A 13,461-nucleotide genomic window follows, 5' to 3' on the forward strand; every position below is an offset into this window, starting at 1 on the left:
TTAATTGGTGTTAAAATAGAAAGTCTCATGATACTTAGACACATCTGGTTCGATTGCTCACATTTTTCAAATTCAGCCCTATGCTTTACAGTGCTAACACTAGTCATGGGTGCAGAGCGATAATGTCTCAATGCATAGTCTAAGTCCATACAACCTAAGAATATGACTGTATTCCTTCCACTCAACAAAATTATTAGTGTGAAAATGTTATTAATACGGGCTGTAACACATTGCACTGAAACTAAAAACTAAAATTAATGTAAGCTCATAATTTAATTAAAGCTAAAAATGTGTGTATAATTACAAGTAATATATCATAAGATTATGCAAATAAAATAAAATTTTAAGTGCATATAAATGGATTCTTTATGAGATATCAAATACAACATTGTATTTTACTCTGTGAACTAAAATATAATTTATTAGTGGTACTTTCTAATATAACTTAAACTTTAGTTGGCAACACAATGAGCCAACAACCTTAATCTGCCATGCAACATGTCTTCCTTTAGGCTGATATATTTTGTATATGATTTGAACAAAATAAATTTTGTTCTATAGTTGTAGGCTACCCGTAAGCATATATCTGACATAAAAGTAATTTTTCTTTGGGTCAATTACTCTTAACATAGATATACGTTTACCAACATAAGATGCACTAAACCTATCTAATGTGCATTCATTTAGGCAGACACACTAGTTCAATTTAGTAGTACATGTGTAGATAGATCCAAGAAAACCCTAGAAATTTTAATCAAACAGATAACCAAATAATCAACCTTAATAGCTCAAATTAGGCTTATCAATTGATAAATACTTTATGACAATCGATTGGAATTACCCAATTGATTACCTTAATCGATTTGAAAGCCTATTGTAGTTGTAGGTTACCCGTAAACATATATAAAAGTAATTTTCCTTTAGACTAATTACTCTGAGCATAGATATACGTCTACCGAGATAAGATGCACTAAACCTACAAAATGTTCCTTCTTTTGAGCAACACATTAGTTAAATTTAGTAACACGTGTGTAGATAGACCCAAAAAAATCCTAAAAACTTTAATTGAACATATTATCACTTAATTAGCCTTGATATCTCAAAATTAGGCTTATCAATTGATTGATACCTTATGACAATCGATTGAAATTATTCAATAGATTACCTTAATCAATTTGAAAGCCTAATGTATGCGACTTTAGGGTCAGTAATCGATTGATGATTAGCTCTAATCGATTGGTAATATTCAATCGATCTGACAACCTTATGTTCTCAATTTTAGTATTGGCAATCAATTGGTGTAAATCGATTGACCACTTCAATCGATCATGTTGATCGATTGAAACTATCCCGTCGCGATTTGAGCCGTAATTCATTAATTCAAATTCCTAATCGATTGATAGCACCAATCGATTAGGTTGATTGATTCCAATCGATTTGTTGCGATTTAAGGGAATCAATCGATCGATGTAAATCACCAATCGATTGGTGACTTGAATCAATTTGGCCAATCGATCAAAAATCGAATTTGTGCGACTCTTCAGTAGCAATTAATTGGTATTTGATGCCAATCAATTGCTAGAAGCATTCGAACACAAATTCAACCGTATCAATCTATTGCGATGCACAACAATTGATTGGCTTTAATTGATCGATTAGGCCAATCGCTTTCCTTTAATTCTGTTTGCTATTTTAGGTTTGGTAATCAATTGCCCGACCAAGACAATCGATTATACCACCATAATTTGACCTAAATAGGTCTAATGCGGTGATTTTCGACAAAGAAAGTAGCGGTTTATTGTTGTTTTTCATGTTTTGTGCGAAAGTCACAAAAAAATTTGAAAACTCAAGTCTTTCCTAGGTTATCTATTACAGTAATTCAACAATCAAACACTAGTAAAACTTAATCTAGCATGAAAGAAAAAGATTGACAAAAAACCTAAACTATATAGCCATAGAAAACAATGAAATAGAGTCTTGCCTCTCATACCAATTGATGAAACTTATATAACTTAGGTCACATAAATTCTAAGAACCATAAATAACTTGAAATAGAAAATACAACATATGAGCTTGGATCTTGTTTCAATGAAACCATGGCATATCATATGAAAATCATTAACCAAAAATGCTAAGAAACCTGATTGAAGAATCATGCTTATCTTGTAGCATTGTCTAAGTATCCTTGAGGAAAAAGAAGAAGTGGAAGCAATAGGAAAGGTCTTCCAAGAGAACTAATTTTGTCGACGCCACTTAACTTTCATTAATGGGGAACAAAGATTATATCAAGATGCCCTAATTCCTTTGGGATCTCTCCTTTATATAGACACTTCGATATGTTATTGATGATAACGAATCAAGCTCAAGGCTTCTACATATTAAGCCCATATCTAATAACCCAAAATCCAATAACTTCAAGTTAAATCACTTAAATAAATTCAGTTCGTATTTATATTCACAATTTACAATCATGTCCACCAAAAGTGATAATAATATCCAACACACAATTCCATAGCTAGCTTAGTTGAAATTTCACGATCAAGCCAGACCACAAGGCAATCGTAGAGGGATTCATTCACTTCTCAAACAAACACGGATCGATTCGAATACAAACTCTAATTCTCTTTACTTAGGGATGGATCCAAGAAATAGAGGTGAACTGTGCTTTGATTGTGGAAGAAGTGGGCTAAACAAAATGAACAAAGAGAGAAAAAAAAGAATACATCAATTCTCCATGCTACCAAATTGTAAATTGTAATAAAATAGCTATATAAGTTTTTCTGGACTTGCCAGAACCCAGGACAGTCTAATCATAGATTCATCTCTCTTTACCAAGTATTCAATAGGGTGTTCACCAACAATAAAAATTATAAGTTCAATAGCAGTACTACAAGGTCATAAGAATTTTACTTAACTGGTTAAATAATTTCCTCAAACTTTTTACAACAAGCATACAATCTTCTTGTCCTGGTTTTTGCTACAAGGCTCAACAATAGCATATATGAAAACATAGCACATCAGAATATTTCATATCAGATTTCATTTTCAAGATGAAGCCCTCGGCGGAGAAGTGCAACAACAAATTGCTCTCACTGATAACTGCCGAGAAAGATGAATGGGTTCGAGTTTCACTAAACAGGATTCTCTGTGGTGTCCGTGAATTTAAGGTGTCACCACTTCATGTAGCCTCCACCCCCCCAGGCCAGCTTGTGCAAAAGCCTGCAATTGGAGACCAAGAACAAGTTAGTTTAGTTGGGGCAAGAGTTTCATCAAAGTCAAATATATGTGGATCTTACTCTAGTCTTAATGAGTTTAAGATTTCATAAGAGTTCAGAAAACTTTTAATGGTGACTCTTTTTCAGAAAAAAAAAAAACTGGAACCACGTTTTGTTGCATTCATCCGCTAAATGATCAAAATGAGAATAAATTAGTTACTTGAGTAACGAAGGATTAATCTACCAATATTGCATTCAGGTATGCAAATTCCACAGTTGCATCATTAGAGAACAATTTCAGAGAGAAGAGATATTAACAGTAACGATGCCTTCATATCACTACTTTTGGCTTTTGTATATCCTGAAAATGCAAGAAATAAATGAATAAATCTAAGATCAAACAAAAAGTATTCCAAATGATGCTTATATATCTATCTATTGAGGAGAGTGACTCCAACTCTTTTATTTCTATATCATAACGAAAAAAGGGAGGTTGCAGAGTAATAAGTTAATCCTATTCCAGGTATTAGCGGCCAACAGGCATAAGCTAAACAAGTAACACATGCAGCAATGGACACAACATTGAATGTTGCAAACATTTTCTTTACATTGTAACATAATATATATTTCTGCATTTTTTTTTTCAGATTAGCAAAATTTCAACCAAAACATTTCTATTTCAAACAAGAACAAGGATGTAGAAAGAAATCATTATTGCTTGCTATGTTTTTATCAAACTGAGCTAATATGAAAAGCGTTGTAAATATGTCTCTAAATCGATTTTGAAGATGTTATTGCAAAATTTTCTTTGACCACCCTTTCTCATCCACACTTTTACCACTGATTGATTCTACTTGTCAAACTAGATAATAGAAATGCCTCATTTGAGAGATGAAGCAAACCTCCTCCCATGATTTTCCCTTAGATTCAAGTAAAGCTGCATTGCAAGTCTTAAGTTCTACCACTGCACCAGAGAATATTGATGCTGCTTCCTCCCAGCCTCTATTGTGCCCCATGCACCTGTAGGCTGACCCAAATGATGAGAATCTTGCAGTACAAGGTTTGGAAAGATAATTAAGTTAACAACGACGCATGCAATGTTGCTTGATGAAGTCCATACAAACAATTTGACTTACATCACTGTAAGGATCTCATCCCTTGAATATTCACAAATAGCCTTCTGAAGGTGCTCCGCTGTCTGGCCGTCCATGGCTGCTATAGGATAAAAGCTTGGCATGAAATATACCTCTGCTTCAGAGAATCCCTGTGCATTCTCTTGCATGATTTGAAGAGTTTCCTTTGTTCTGGCAGCATCACTGGAAAAGCATAAAGCATAACATATCATATAGAGCTCCTGGAAATAATTGAAATAAAGAGCCAAATGACAATAAACCACATAACAGGTGAATAACAAAACATGCATTTACAAGAATGATGAACATCTATTGCGGTCCTTAAATATTTGTTGAACTTGACACAATGCTTTCGATTAAAAAGAGGCATTTAATTCCAAGTGCACACAGAAATCAATGGAAACCTTGACAGAATGAGCTCAGGTATCCAGCCCATCTGCTGAAGCTTGTTGGAGATGCTTATTGCATCATTTCTGCCTGCTTTACTCAATGGGCGATCATGATCTGTATGAAATATGCAAGAAATTGGCATCGTAAGATCTCAGAAAAACTAAAAGAAAAATCAAAAGGGACTTCCAAAGTACAGTCATAGATAATCCCCTATTGGTGTAGGAAACAACAATTGAAGTGCAAGTTCTCCAGTTGGGTAAATGACCAATCCCTATAAGGCTATAAACAATTATTCATGGATCGTCTTCTGCATTATATCTCCAAGTTGTCCTAACCGTTTTAAACAGTTATTAACCGAGCCAGATTGAAAAATACATGGAGTAAGTCGTTTTGAATTCAAAAGTCGAGTTTTTGCAACATCTGCAATATTTAGATTCCAATTACCTCGATAGGAAGGGAATATGGATCAGCAGACAAAAGAAACCGCACCAAATGAATAAATTATGGAGGCTATTTGTTTCAGATCCCAGATTCCAGTCCAGGGTTAAGCTAGATAAGCAAATCGGAGGCAGAGAACAGAGGAAAAGGGAGGGTTTCAATCGGAACCTTTAGTGAGCCGGTCGCTGAGCCTGCTCGCAGCGTGACGGAGGAGAATAAGCCGGCGGCGGAGGGAGAGTGGCAACGCGGAGGGCTGGTCCGAGACTTCCGGCACGGCAGTGGAAACGGAGAGGCACCGGGTCCGGCGAGCTGTGTGATTTGGAGAAGGGGAAAACAGTGAGGGAGCTGGAGCGCCGCCACCGCCGCTGTGGCAGTAGAGAGGCCTGCTCCCTCTCATCGTTATCATCGAGCCGGCAAAAATGAAACGAGCGAAGCGAAGGAAAACGTTAAAAATGGGAATCGGAAGAAAGATTACCTTTCTTGTTAGCGGAGAGTTTTGGACCTGTGTTTACCAGAGCAAATGGCGATAATCGGTCCCGATTAAATACAGGCCGCTAAATTACAAAGACATTTTAGGACTAACACACTAGAGTAAATGGTGATAATCGGTCCTGATTAAATATAGACATCTAAATTACCAGGAATATTTTACCTTAATATGACAGTCTTGTGTTTACCAGCTGATGGAGAGAGGAGAAAAGGAAGAGAGTGAAACAAGGAGATTTTGTACTATTTGTTTACCTCATAATTTAGCAATGGAAAGGGAGGAGATAAGAGCGTAAAAATATAAAATTATCCTTTATTTCCTCATATCTACTCAACTCATTAGGAAGGTAAATGAATAACATTTATGAATAAATTTTATATTTAATTTGATAAGAATTTATTTATATTTGTTTAATAAAAAAATAAATTAAATCAATAAATTTGAACAACTCATTAACCTAAATAAACAAACTTAAGTATATATATCCAACTCGTTAATATTTATGAATTATATTTGCAAATAATTTTCATAAACAAAATTTATAAATCTTATTCATCAGTAATTTTTTTTATTAATATGTTAAATAAATAAAAAAATCTTCTAAAAATTAGCAAATAAGTTTATGTTATCAAACTCAATGAACAACCAAATAATTTTAAAATGTAAAAGTTTAAGACAATTAAATAAATTTGAATTGAGGGCTCAATGATATTTAGACAGACGAACCAAAGTTAAGTCAAGTTCAAGTTCATAAAAATAATCAAATTAAATTTGAATAATTATTCCAACAATTTAATTTATTTTAGATTTGACTTGACTTGATTAACTTATAAAATAAGATTGAACATCATAAAATTTGATTCGATTTGGTTTGTGTACAATCCCACCATTCACTATGAGCATTTTGGTATTCGGTTTGATAAAAACTTATTCATGTTGATTCAATATATGTAAAATTAATTAATAAATAATTTTAAACACATATGTATTTAGTTTGTTAGGGTTCATAAACAAACAATTATACATAATATTCACAGACAAATTTTTTAAACTATATTTATCAATAAAAACCCCTTAATAGATAAATAAGTTCTCAAAATGAACCAATAAACTTATAATATCAACTTCACTAACCAACTTAAATAAAGTTAACAATATAAAAAATTTAAATAATCAAATAAATTTAAAATTAGAGTTCCATAACATCTAAACAAACTAAGCTCAAATCAAATTTGAATCCAACTCAAACTCATAAAAAATGCATCAAGACAAACTTGAACAAACTATTTTACTAACTTGATTAATTTTAGTCTCAGCTATATTAGTTTGATTTGAACAACATAAAACTGGGCTCCTTTACCATCTTACTAGTATAAAAGTGCTTGTTTATCACTATAAGACCCTCAAATTATGGACAAATCACTGATCAATCACCCAAATCTCCAATAGATAAAATTTGGAGAGAAATTACATTTAAGTAGTGGGATTCAAATTGATAGTTCAGCTCCTTGGCGCTGGTAGTCTGGTAGATGCCGCAGGAGTAAACACGCCCTATATGATGACGGCCAAGTAAACAGACTGCAGGTTACGATCTGTCGGTCTCTCTCCTTCGCGTGGGCGAGGAAGGGCGTTGAGAAGGCGCAGCGTGGGACGGGTCATAAGAATTCATCCGCCGCGCTTTATCTGCTCTCCCCCGATTCCGCGTCCCTCAAAACCCTACCGCTTCCGCCTCTCCTCGATCGCTGTTTCCCTTCGTCTACGGAGATTCCGTCGATCCCCTTCCGTCACTAGGCCGGGCGTTTCACCATGGTGAGACCCACGAAGCAGCCGGATCCTGCTAATAATAGAGGCGGGCCGGCGGAGTGCGGCCGAGCAGAAAACGGTAGGGAGGAAGGCGATGCCGGAGTCGCTTCATCAGCTCAGCAAGGAACGGCGGACCGTCGGGTTCTTCGATCCCGTTATTTGGCGATGAAGCACCTGATCAGCGGTTGGTATTTCATTGATTTCAAAGGACGGTGTCGTTCTTCGGTTGATTAGGGTTTTCTTCACTCTGGGTCGTATGGTTCACAGATAAAAGAGATGACATTGCGGGAGTCGATTCTGGAAATTTCAACTCAATCATCACGGAGGTTGAAAGCTTGCACGAACTCGGTATGAATAAGACATAAATCATGCGACATCTCTTCTCTTGTCCACCTCTATTTTTGAATTCCATGGCAGAGCAAACCCACTTCAATCCATTTCTCTTTTTTCCACACGGAATTGTTTGTTCCAACTTCCTACCAGACGGAATGCTACTACGCTCACATGGTTATGATCCAGTGAGCGTTGTAGTTGCTCATGTTTGAGCAGCCGTATCGACTAACACGTAATAAATGGTTACTTTTTATCGTTCAGGCATTCTCATTGTTCTTGAATGTTATACGTGCTGCTGCCTGAGAGAATTCTGATAGACTTGAATTGTACCTACATATTCATTGCCGTTGACATTTCCTTCTCAGTTTGCCTAAACAATGTAATCAAGATGGCATTGGCATCTTCTTCTCTATTTTAGTTCTACCTAATGATGCCCAGTTTACTCCAGAGGGTGGATCGCTGAAGGGACGTTTTGCATGGGAATCAAGACACCTTCCTTCAGTTATTAAGCATAGAATTATCTGAAGAATAGATTGCTAATCCATTCATAGATTAATTTGTAGACAAAATTTCATCTGCTTAAAATGTGGTGAAAAGACACTTTCCTTTATTTTGAGCAATCTTCTCCTCTAGAACACCTTTCAAGCATTGCACTCACCTTCCTGAGCACCTTTCAAGCACCACCCTTCACCCTTGCCCATGGTTGGCTGCTAGTTCGTGGCCTGCTCGAGGGCTCATTGGTTACTGGCTGTGAGCTTGCCTATCTCCTAGCTGCAAACTCGTAGCTTGCGCATGAGCCTGTTAGCCTCCTAACCATGAGCTTGTCAGTTGCCTACTAGCCCACTGACTGCAATTAGAGTTTGCTCCACAGCGTGGATCAAACTCTTTTTTCTACTAAACTAGATGTGTATATATTTTTCTTTCCCTTTCTCTTCCACAAGGGATCTTTATTCCTACGGATGGTGCATCCTTTTATTATCTGTCATTCAGAGTAAAGTGCGGCGGATAAGTCAAACAAAAATGGATAAAATGAATTCAATTCTGCCTAAGTACATAACATAAAGAAATACGACATAAACAAGACAATAGAATTTGACTTAAATTATTTCATTTCCCTTTTATTTTCTTTTCTCCAAATAAACACAACACTACCTTTTCTTATTGGAGCAAAGGATGATAAGGCTCCCCTCAGCCTCCCAGCTAGATACAGGTAGGTAAATCACGGGAGACATTTTTGCCTTAGCACAACGGCCCTTTGCATGGGGGAGATCAAGCAGACATTTTGCACCCGCTTGGACCTATTGGAGCAACCACCTATGTAGTTACCAACTGTGTTAATTTGTGGGGGCCAACACTACCTTTTCTTGTTCCTTAAGCTAGCAGTAATTTAGATGTATGCACATATAGTAAAAAATTCAATTATTCCTTTGCCTGTACAATCAACAAATTTTTATGGGTGATTATTAGTTTGATTGTACTTAAGGTTGATAGTTTGTTCCGTGTCTAAATTTTACTCCAGTATCAAAATAGTATGTAATCGTAAAATTTTCCACAATCACTTTTATCTTTCTTGCTGGTGTAAATTCTTTTCTTCTGACACAAAAAACATCGTCATATTCTTAAATTTTGCAGCCCCCTTTTGCTTTTTATTAACTTACCTAAATTTTTTTTTTTCAAAATTAAAGAGAATTTATTAATTTTCCTCTCATGCATATAATCCAGTCCAGAAGCCTAGGGAGCAGGTGGCAGATGCAGAAGCTCTTTTAGACATTGCCAACACCTTGGTAACATCTGTTAAGTCTCAAGCAAATGAAGGAATAACCCCTTCAGATTTCGTAAATGCTCTTCTAAAGAAACATGGAGAAGTAAATGGAGGAGAAAGCACTGGAAATACTATCCACTGGTCAAATCTTGGCTGTAATGTTGCCTATATTTTCAGGAATGCCTCTGGATGTTCTACAATGTATTGTTCTTGTAAAGTAGTATTTTGGGTTGATTCAATAATTTTGTCCTCTTATTTTCAGGAATGCCTCTGGATTTGCAATGAACTCTATGTTGTCGATAAGCTGAAATCTTTTCTTTGTCATTATTTTGTGTTATTATATTACCAGGATTGGTCCAATGGGGAATGAATTGAAGCAGCGCAAGGCGGTTGTTCAGAGAAAGCGAACAAGACCAACTGAAAGTCGTCAGCCAGAAGAGGTTAGGATGACTTATTTTTGTTTACCTATTTTAGTTAGGATAATTCTTCTTTTTTATTTAAGTGCATAAAGTGTCCAAAGTTCATTTATCCTTCTCAGTACAATATTTTCCAGCAACATTTCTGCCCATAGTGTTGGTGAAATGTGTTGTAATAAACGAATAAAGGTTCACCTTAGTGTCTCTCTGAGAATTACACTGAACCATCAGAATATAAATATCTTTATCCTCCAATCATTTACTATCCATTTTTAACACGTCAATGTCATATAATTTCTGATTCATATCCTTCCTAATTAGTTGCACTTGTTTAGCATGTTGCGTGCAAAGCTGTTTTATAAACGAGGGACCTCTCCTTGTTTTAATATCCTTAATATCCTTGCGTCGTAAGTGTTCTAGGGGAAACCTTTTTGTGATATCTGGAACCCGTGCTACCTTCTTCTGTGTTTCTAGAATGAGTATACATGGAGATATTATTGTATGCCTACTGGCATAAGTTCCTGAATTGTTGCATTGCTATTCAATGATATATAACATACTGAATGAAGCATGGTGCTACGCTGCTACTAGTAGCTGTTGTCTTTGACATTCCTTGTCCTCTGTTCTGTTGATATGTAGCTTGCAGATACTGGGACTGAGGTTAAAACTGATACCGACAAAAACATGTCAACCATGTTTGACATCTTAAGGAGAAAGAAAAGTGTGAAACTGGAAAACCTGGTGCTGAATAGAGAATCATTTGCACAGACTGTAGAAAATATATTCGCTTTGTCATTTCTGGTAAAAGAGGGAAGAGCAGAGATGACTGTGAATAGCAACGGCCAACATATTATTTGTAGGCTTTTCTTTGGTGTTTCAGTATTTCTATTGGTCTTTTTTATCCTCTGTGGTGCTTCTCATGTGCTTCCCCTTCTTTCATCAGCTCCAAGAAATGCCCCCGCAGCCTCTGCAGTTGCATCAGGTGAAGTCTCATACAGTCATTTTGTATTCAGATTTGACTTCAAGGATTGGAAGGTATGCAATCATATAACATCTGCAACTTTCTTCTCTGTTGCTTTGAATATTTTTTTAAAATCCTATCTCTCTAGCAAAACAAATCTTTTATATTAAAACAGTAAGCACAACAAATTTCTTTCATTAATATTTGACCGTGATCAAATTACACCATCTAATTCTTGATGTTTGTGTATAATCAAATATTCATAGAATAAAAGAAAGTGATTGTTATGGTAAGCGCAGGCCGTCAAAATTACACCATTTATTCTCGATGTATGTTCACTCTTCTCGTTTTCAAAGAAGAAAAGTCATATGCCATCGTGTACAGCTTCAAAGAGGAATTCTTCCACAGAACTTTTATTGATTGTGAGATGTTACGTCAATAAACAAATAATAGTTTAAACTAGCTGTGCCGGTAGTACACGTCTAAAGATTTTCTGGTCTGTTTTTATTTTCTTATTTATTTATTCACAAATCTGGTTGCATATTAAGTTGTTTGAATACTTATTTTCTTGCAGCTGATGATTGACAATGTTGCCGTCGGGAAAGAGCTGATGCCACACAGAAACAACAACATTGGTGGTGGTGCAAGTACATCCAACTCTAACAATGCTGGTGAGGAATCACAAGCCCCTGCAACACCAATCAAAAAGCTGACTAGAAATCGGGGCTTGATCATACAAGAAGCCTCCATTGTCGATGAATCACTAGAAACTGCTACTGCAACAAAAAATGGCAAGAGAAAACATTTATTTCTATAGAGACATCTACTGATGGGGAGTAGCTTATACTAACTAGAACTGCATGAATTGGACCTACTCCTAATTTAGACTAACGAGAACTTCTGCAGGTGATTAACCTAGATATCCAGAATGTTTTTATGATGGGTGTTTCTGCTCTGAAACTGAACATCATCTACACACACGTTGCACATCCGTGTGCATTTTATTTTATTTTTTTTCGATTTGATTTTTTTTTTCGCTTAATACTATAATCATTTCAGAGGTTTCCTTTATCTGTGTCAATAAACAATTTGAAATATCTCGATTTTTTTGAACATGTCTGAGTCAAAAAGTAATGATTCGAAGTATTTTTTTTTACATTATACTATTTCGGAAATTTAAGGATTTAACTGTATGGATATATAAAATATAAAATTTTTAATCCTAGTAGGAAAATGAGGGAAATAGATATTTAATTTAAAGTAAATAGAATTCCATATTCGATCTTATAGATACATATAGAATTTTGTGGAAAGTCGAATTTGATGAAAGTTTCATGTATGATTTGGAGGAAGATCTTTCATATCTTTCGAAATTCATCCTACAATAAAAGGTCAAAAAGCTAAAATACTCTACAATATGGGGTCAAAAAGTTAAAATAAATAATTTATTTTTAGCCTTTATAAAAAGAAAATTGATTCCTGAATCTCTATCATGCCCATCTATATATATAAATATTTTATCATGTATATCTGTTTGGTGCACATTCTTGGGCGTCCTTCACATATTCATGCTCATATGTTCGGACGCTTGGATGTTCTCTTAGATGTCTCGATTTTTAAAAGTGAGTCAGGACGCCTGGGAGGGGCTCCGGACGCCTAGACATATGAAGGTCGCCCATGAGTGTGCATCAGATGTCCCGATTCTTAAAAGTGAATCAGGACGTTTGGATATATGAGGATCACTTAAGAGTGTGCATCGAACAGGTGTGTAGGATATATATATATATATATATATATATATATATATACAAAAGTGATATGCTGCGGACAAAGTTCGTGCGGACCGCTGCGGACATGCTTCCTGATCGGTCACCAGTCCGATCAGGGAACCTCCTGATCGGTCTGTAGACCGATCAGGGTCCCTGATCGGTCCAAAGACCGATCAAGAGATTCCCTGATTGGTCACCAGATCGATCAAGAAGCATGTCCGCAGCGGTCCGCACGGGTTTTGCCCGCAGCATATCATTTCTGTATATATATATATATATATATATATATATACAACGTACTATGAAAGATTTTTTCTCTTAATGGGCATCAAACTCAAAAATGGTAGCGGTTAGATTTACACATGTACTTCTATTACTTACCCTGATAACTTTATATATATATATATAAAAAGTTATCAGGGTAAGTAATAGAAGTACATGTGTAAATCTAACCGCTACCATTTTTGAGTTTGATGCCCATTAAGAGAAAAAATCTTTCATAGTACGTTGTAGTTAAGTTTCAAACTCCTGATATTTGATTTGGCATTGAAAGACGTAACTATGACACTGTCTCCAGTGGTAAGTACTCATATTTTAATTAGATTAAATGTTTACAATTTCCAAAGTGTGCACTCAAAGTTTGGGATTGTACTGAACTTTGGGATTGACCAAAAGATGTATTTTTGTTCATTTTACTCCTATGTCAAAGATGATTTCTTCTTCTTCTCTTTCCTCTTTATGCAATAACTTTGCT

General features: G+C 35.6%; 2 protein-coding genes across 3 annotated transcripts; one reads left to right on the forward strand and one right to left on the reverse strand.

The window, feature by feature from the left end:
- Positions 1 to 2,895: 2,895 nt before the first annotated feature.
- Positions 2,896 to 5,625, reverse strand: LOC122002845 (uncharacterized protein At3g52155, chloroplastic-like). 2 transcript variants are annotated; one of them, XR_006117732.1, is made up of 6 exons: positions 5,345 to 5,625; positions 4,753 to 4,852; positions 4,352 to 4,531; positions 4,118 to 4,235; positions 3,460 to 3,576; positions 2,896 to 3,219 (listed from the first exon to the last, which is right to left on the reverse strand). XR_006117732.1 is itself a non-coding variant. In XM_042558197.1 (5 exons), the coding sequence occupies exons 1-5, from the start codon at positions 5,580 to 5,582 to the stop codon at positions 3,163 to 3,165; spliced, it is 693 nt and encodes a 230-aa protein (XP_042414131.1). In that variant the 5' UTR covers positions 5,583 to 5,624; the 3' UTR covers positions 2,896 to 3,162. The 2 variants fall into 2 exon arrangements, 1 of the variants encoding a protein (XP_042414131.1); XM_042558197.1 differs by lacking the exon at positions 3,460 to 3,576 and having other exon boundaries at positions 5,345 to 5,624.
- A 1,596-nt stretch (positions 5,626 to 7,221) lies between these two features.
- On the forward strand, positions 7,222 to 12,053 carry LOC122002847 (non-structural maintenance of chromosomes element 4 homolog A-like). Its single transcript, XM_042558198.1, has 7 exons — positions 7,222 to 7,650; positions 7,734 to 7,814; positions 9,522 to 9,762; positions 9,911 to 10,001; positions 10,617 to 10,833; positions 10,921 to 11,012; positions 11,513 to 12,053. Exons 1-7 carry the CDS (start codon positions 7,470 to 7,472, stop codon positions 11,753 to 11,755), a joined length of 1,146 nt encoding a protein of 381 aa, XP_042414132.1. The 5' UTR covers positions 7,222 to 7,469; the 3' UTR covers positions 11,756 to 12,053.
- The last annotated feature ends 1,408 nt before the right edge of the window (positions 12,054 to 13,461 follow it).

Source organism: Zingiber officinale, chromosome 7A (genome assembly GCF_018446385.1).
Source record: "Zingiber officinale cultivar Zhangliang chromosome 7A, Zo_v1.1, whole genome shotgun sequence".
Taxonomy (NCBI): domain Eukaryota; kingdom Viridiplantae; phylum Streptophyta; class Magnoliopsida; order Zingiberales; family Zingiberaceae; genus Zingiber; species Zingiber officinale.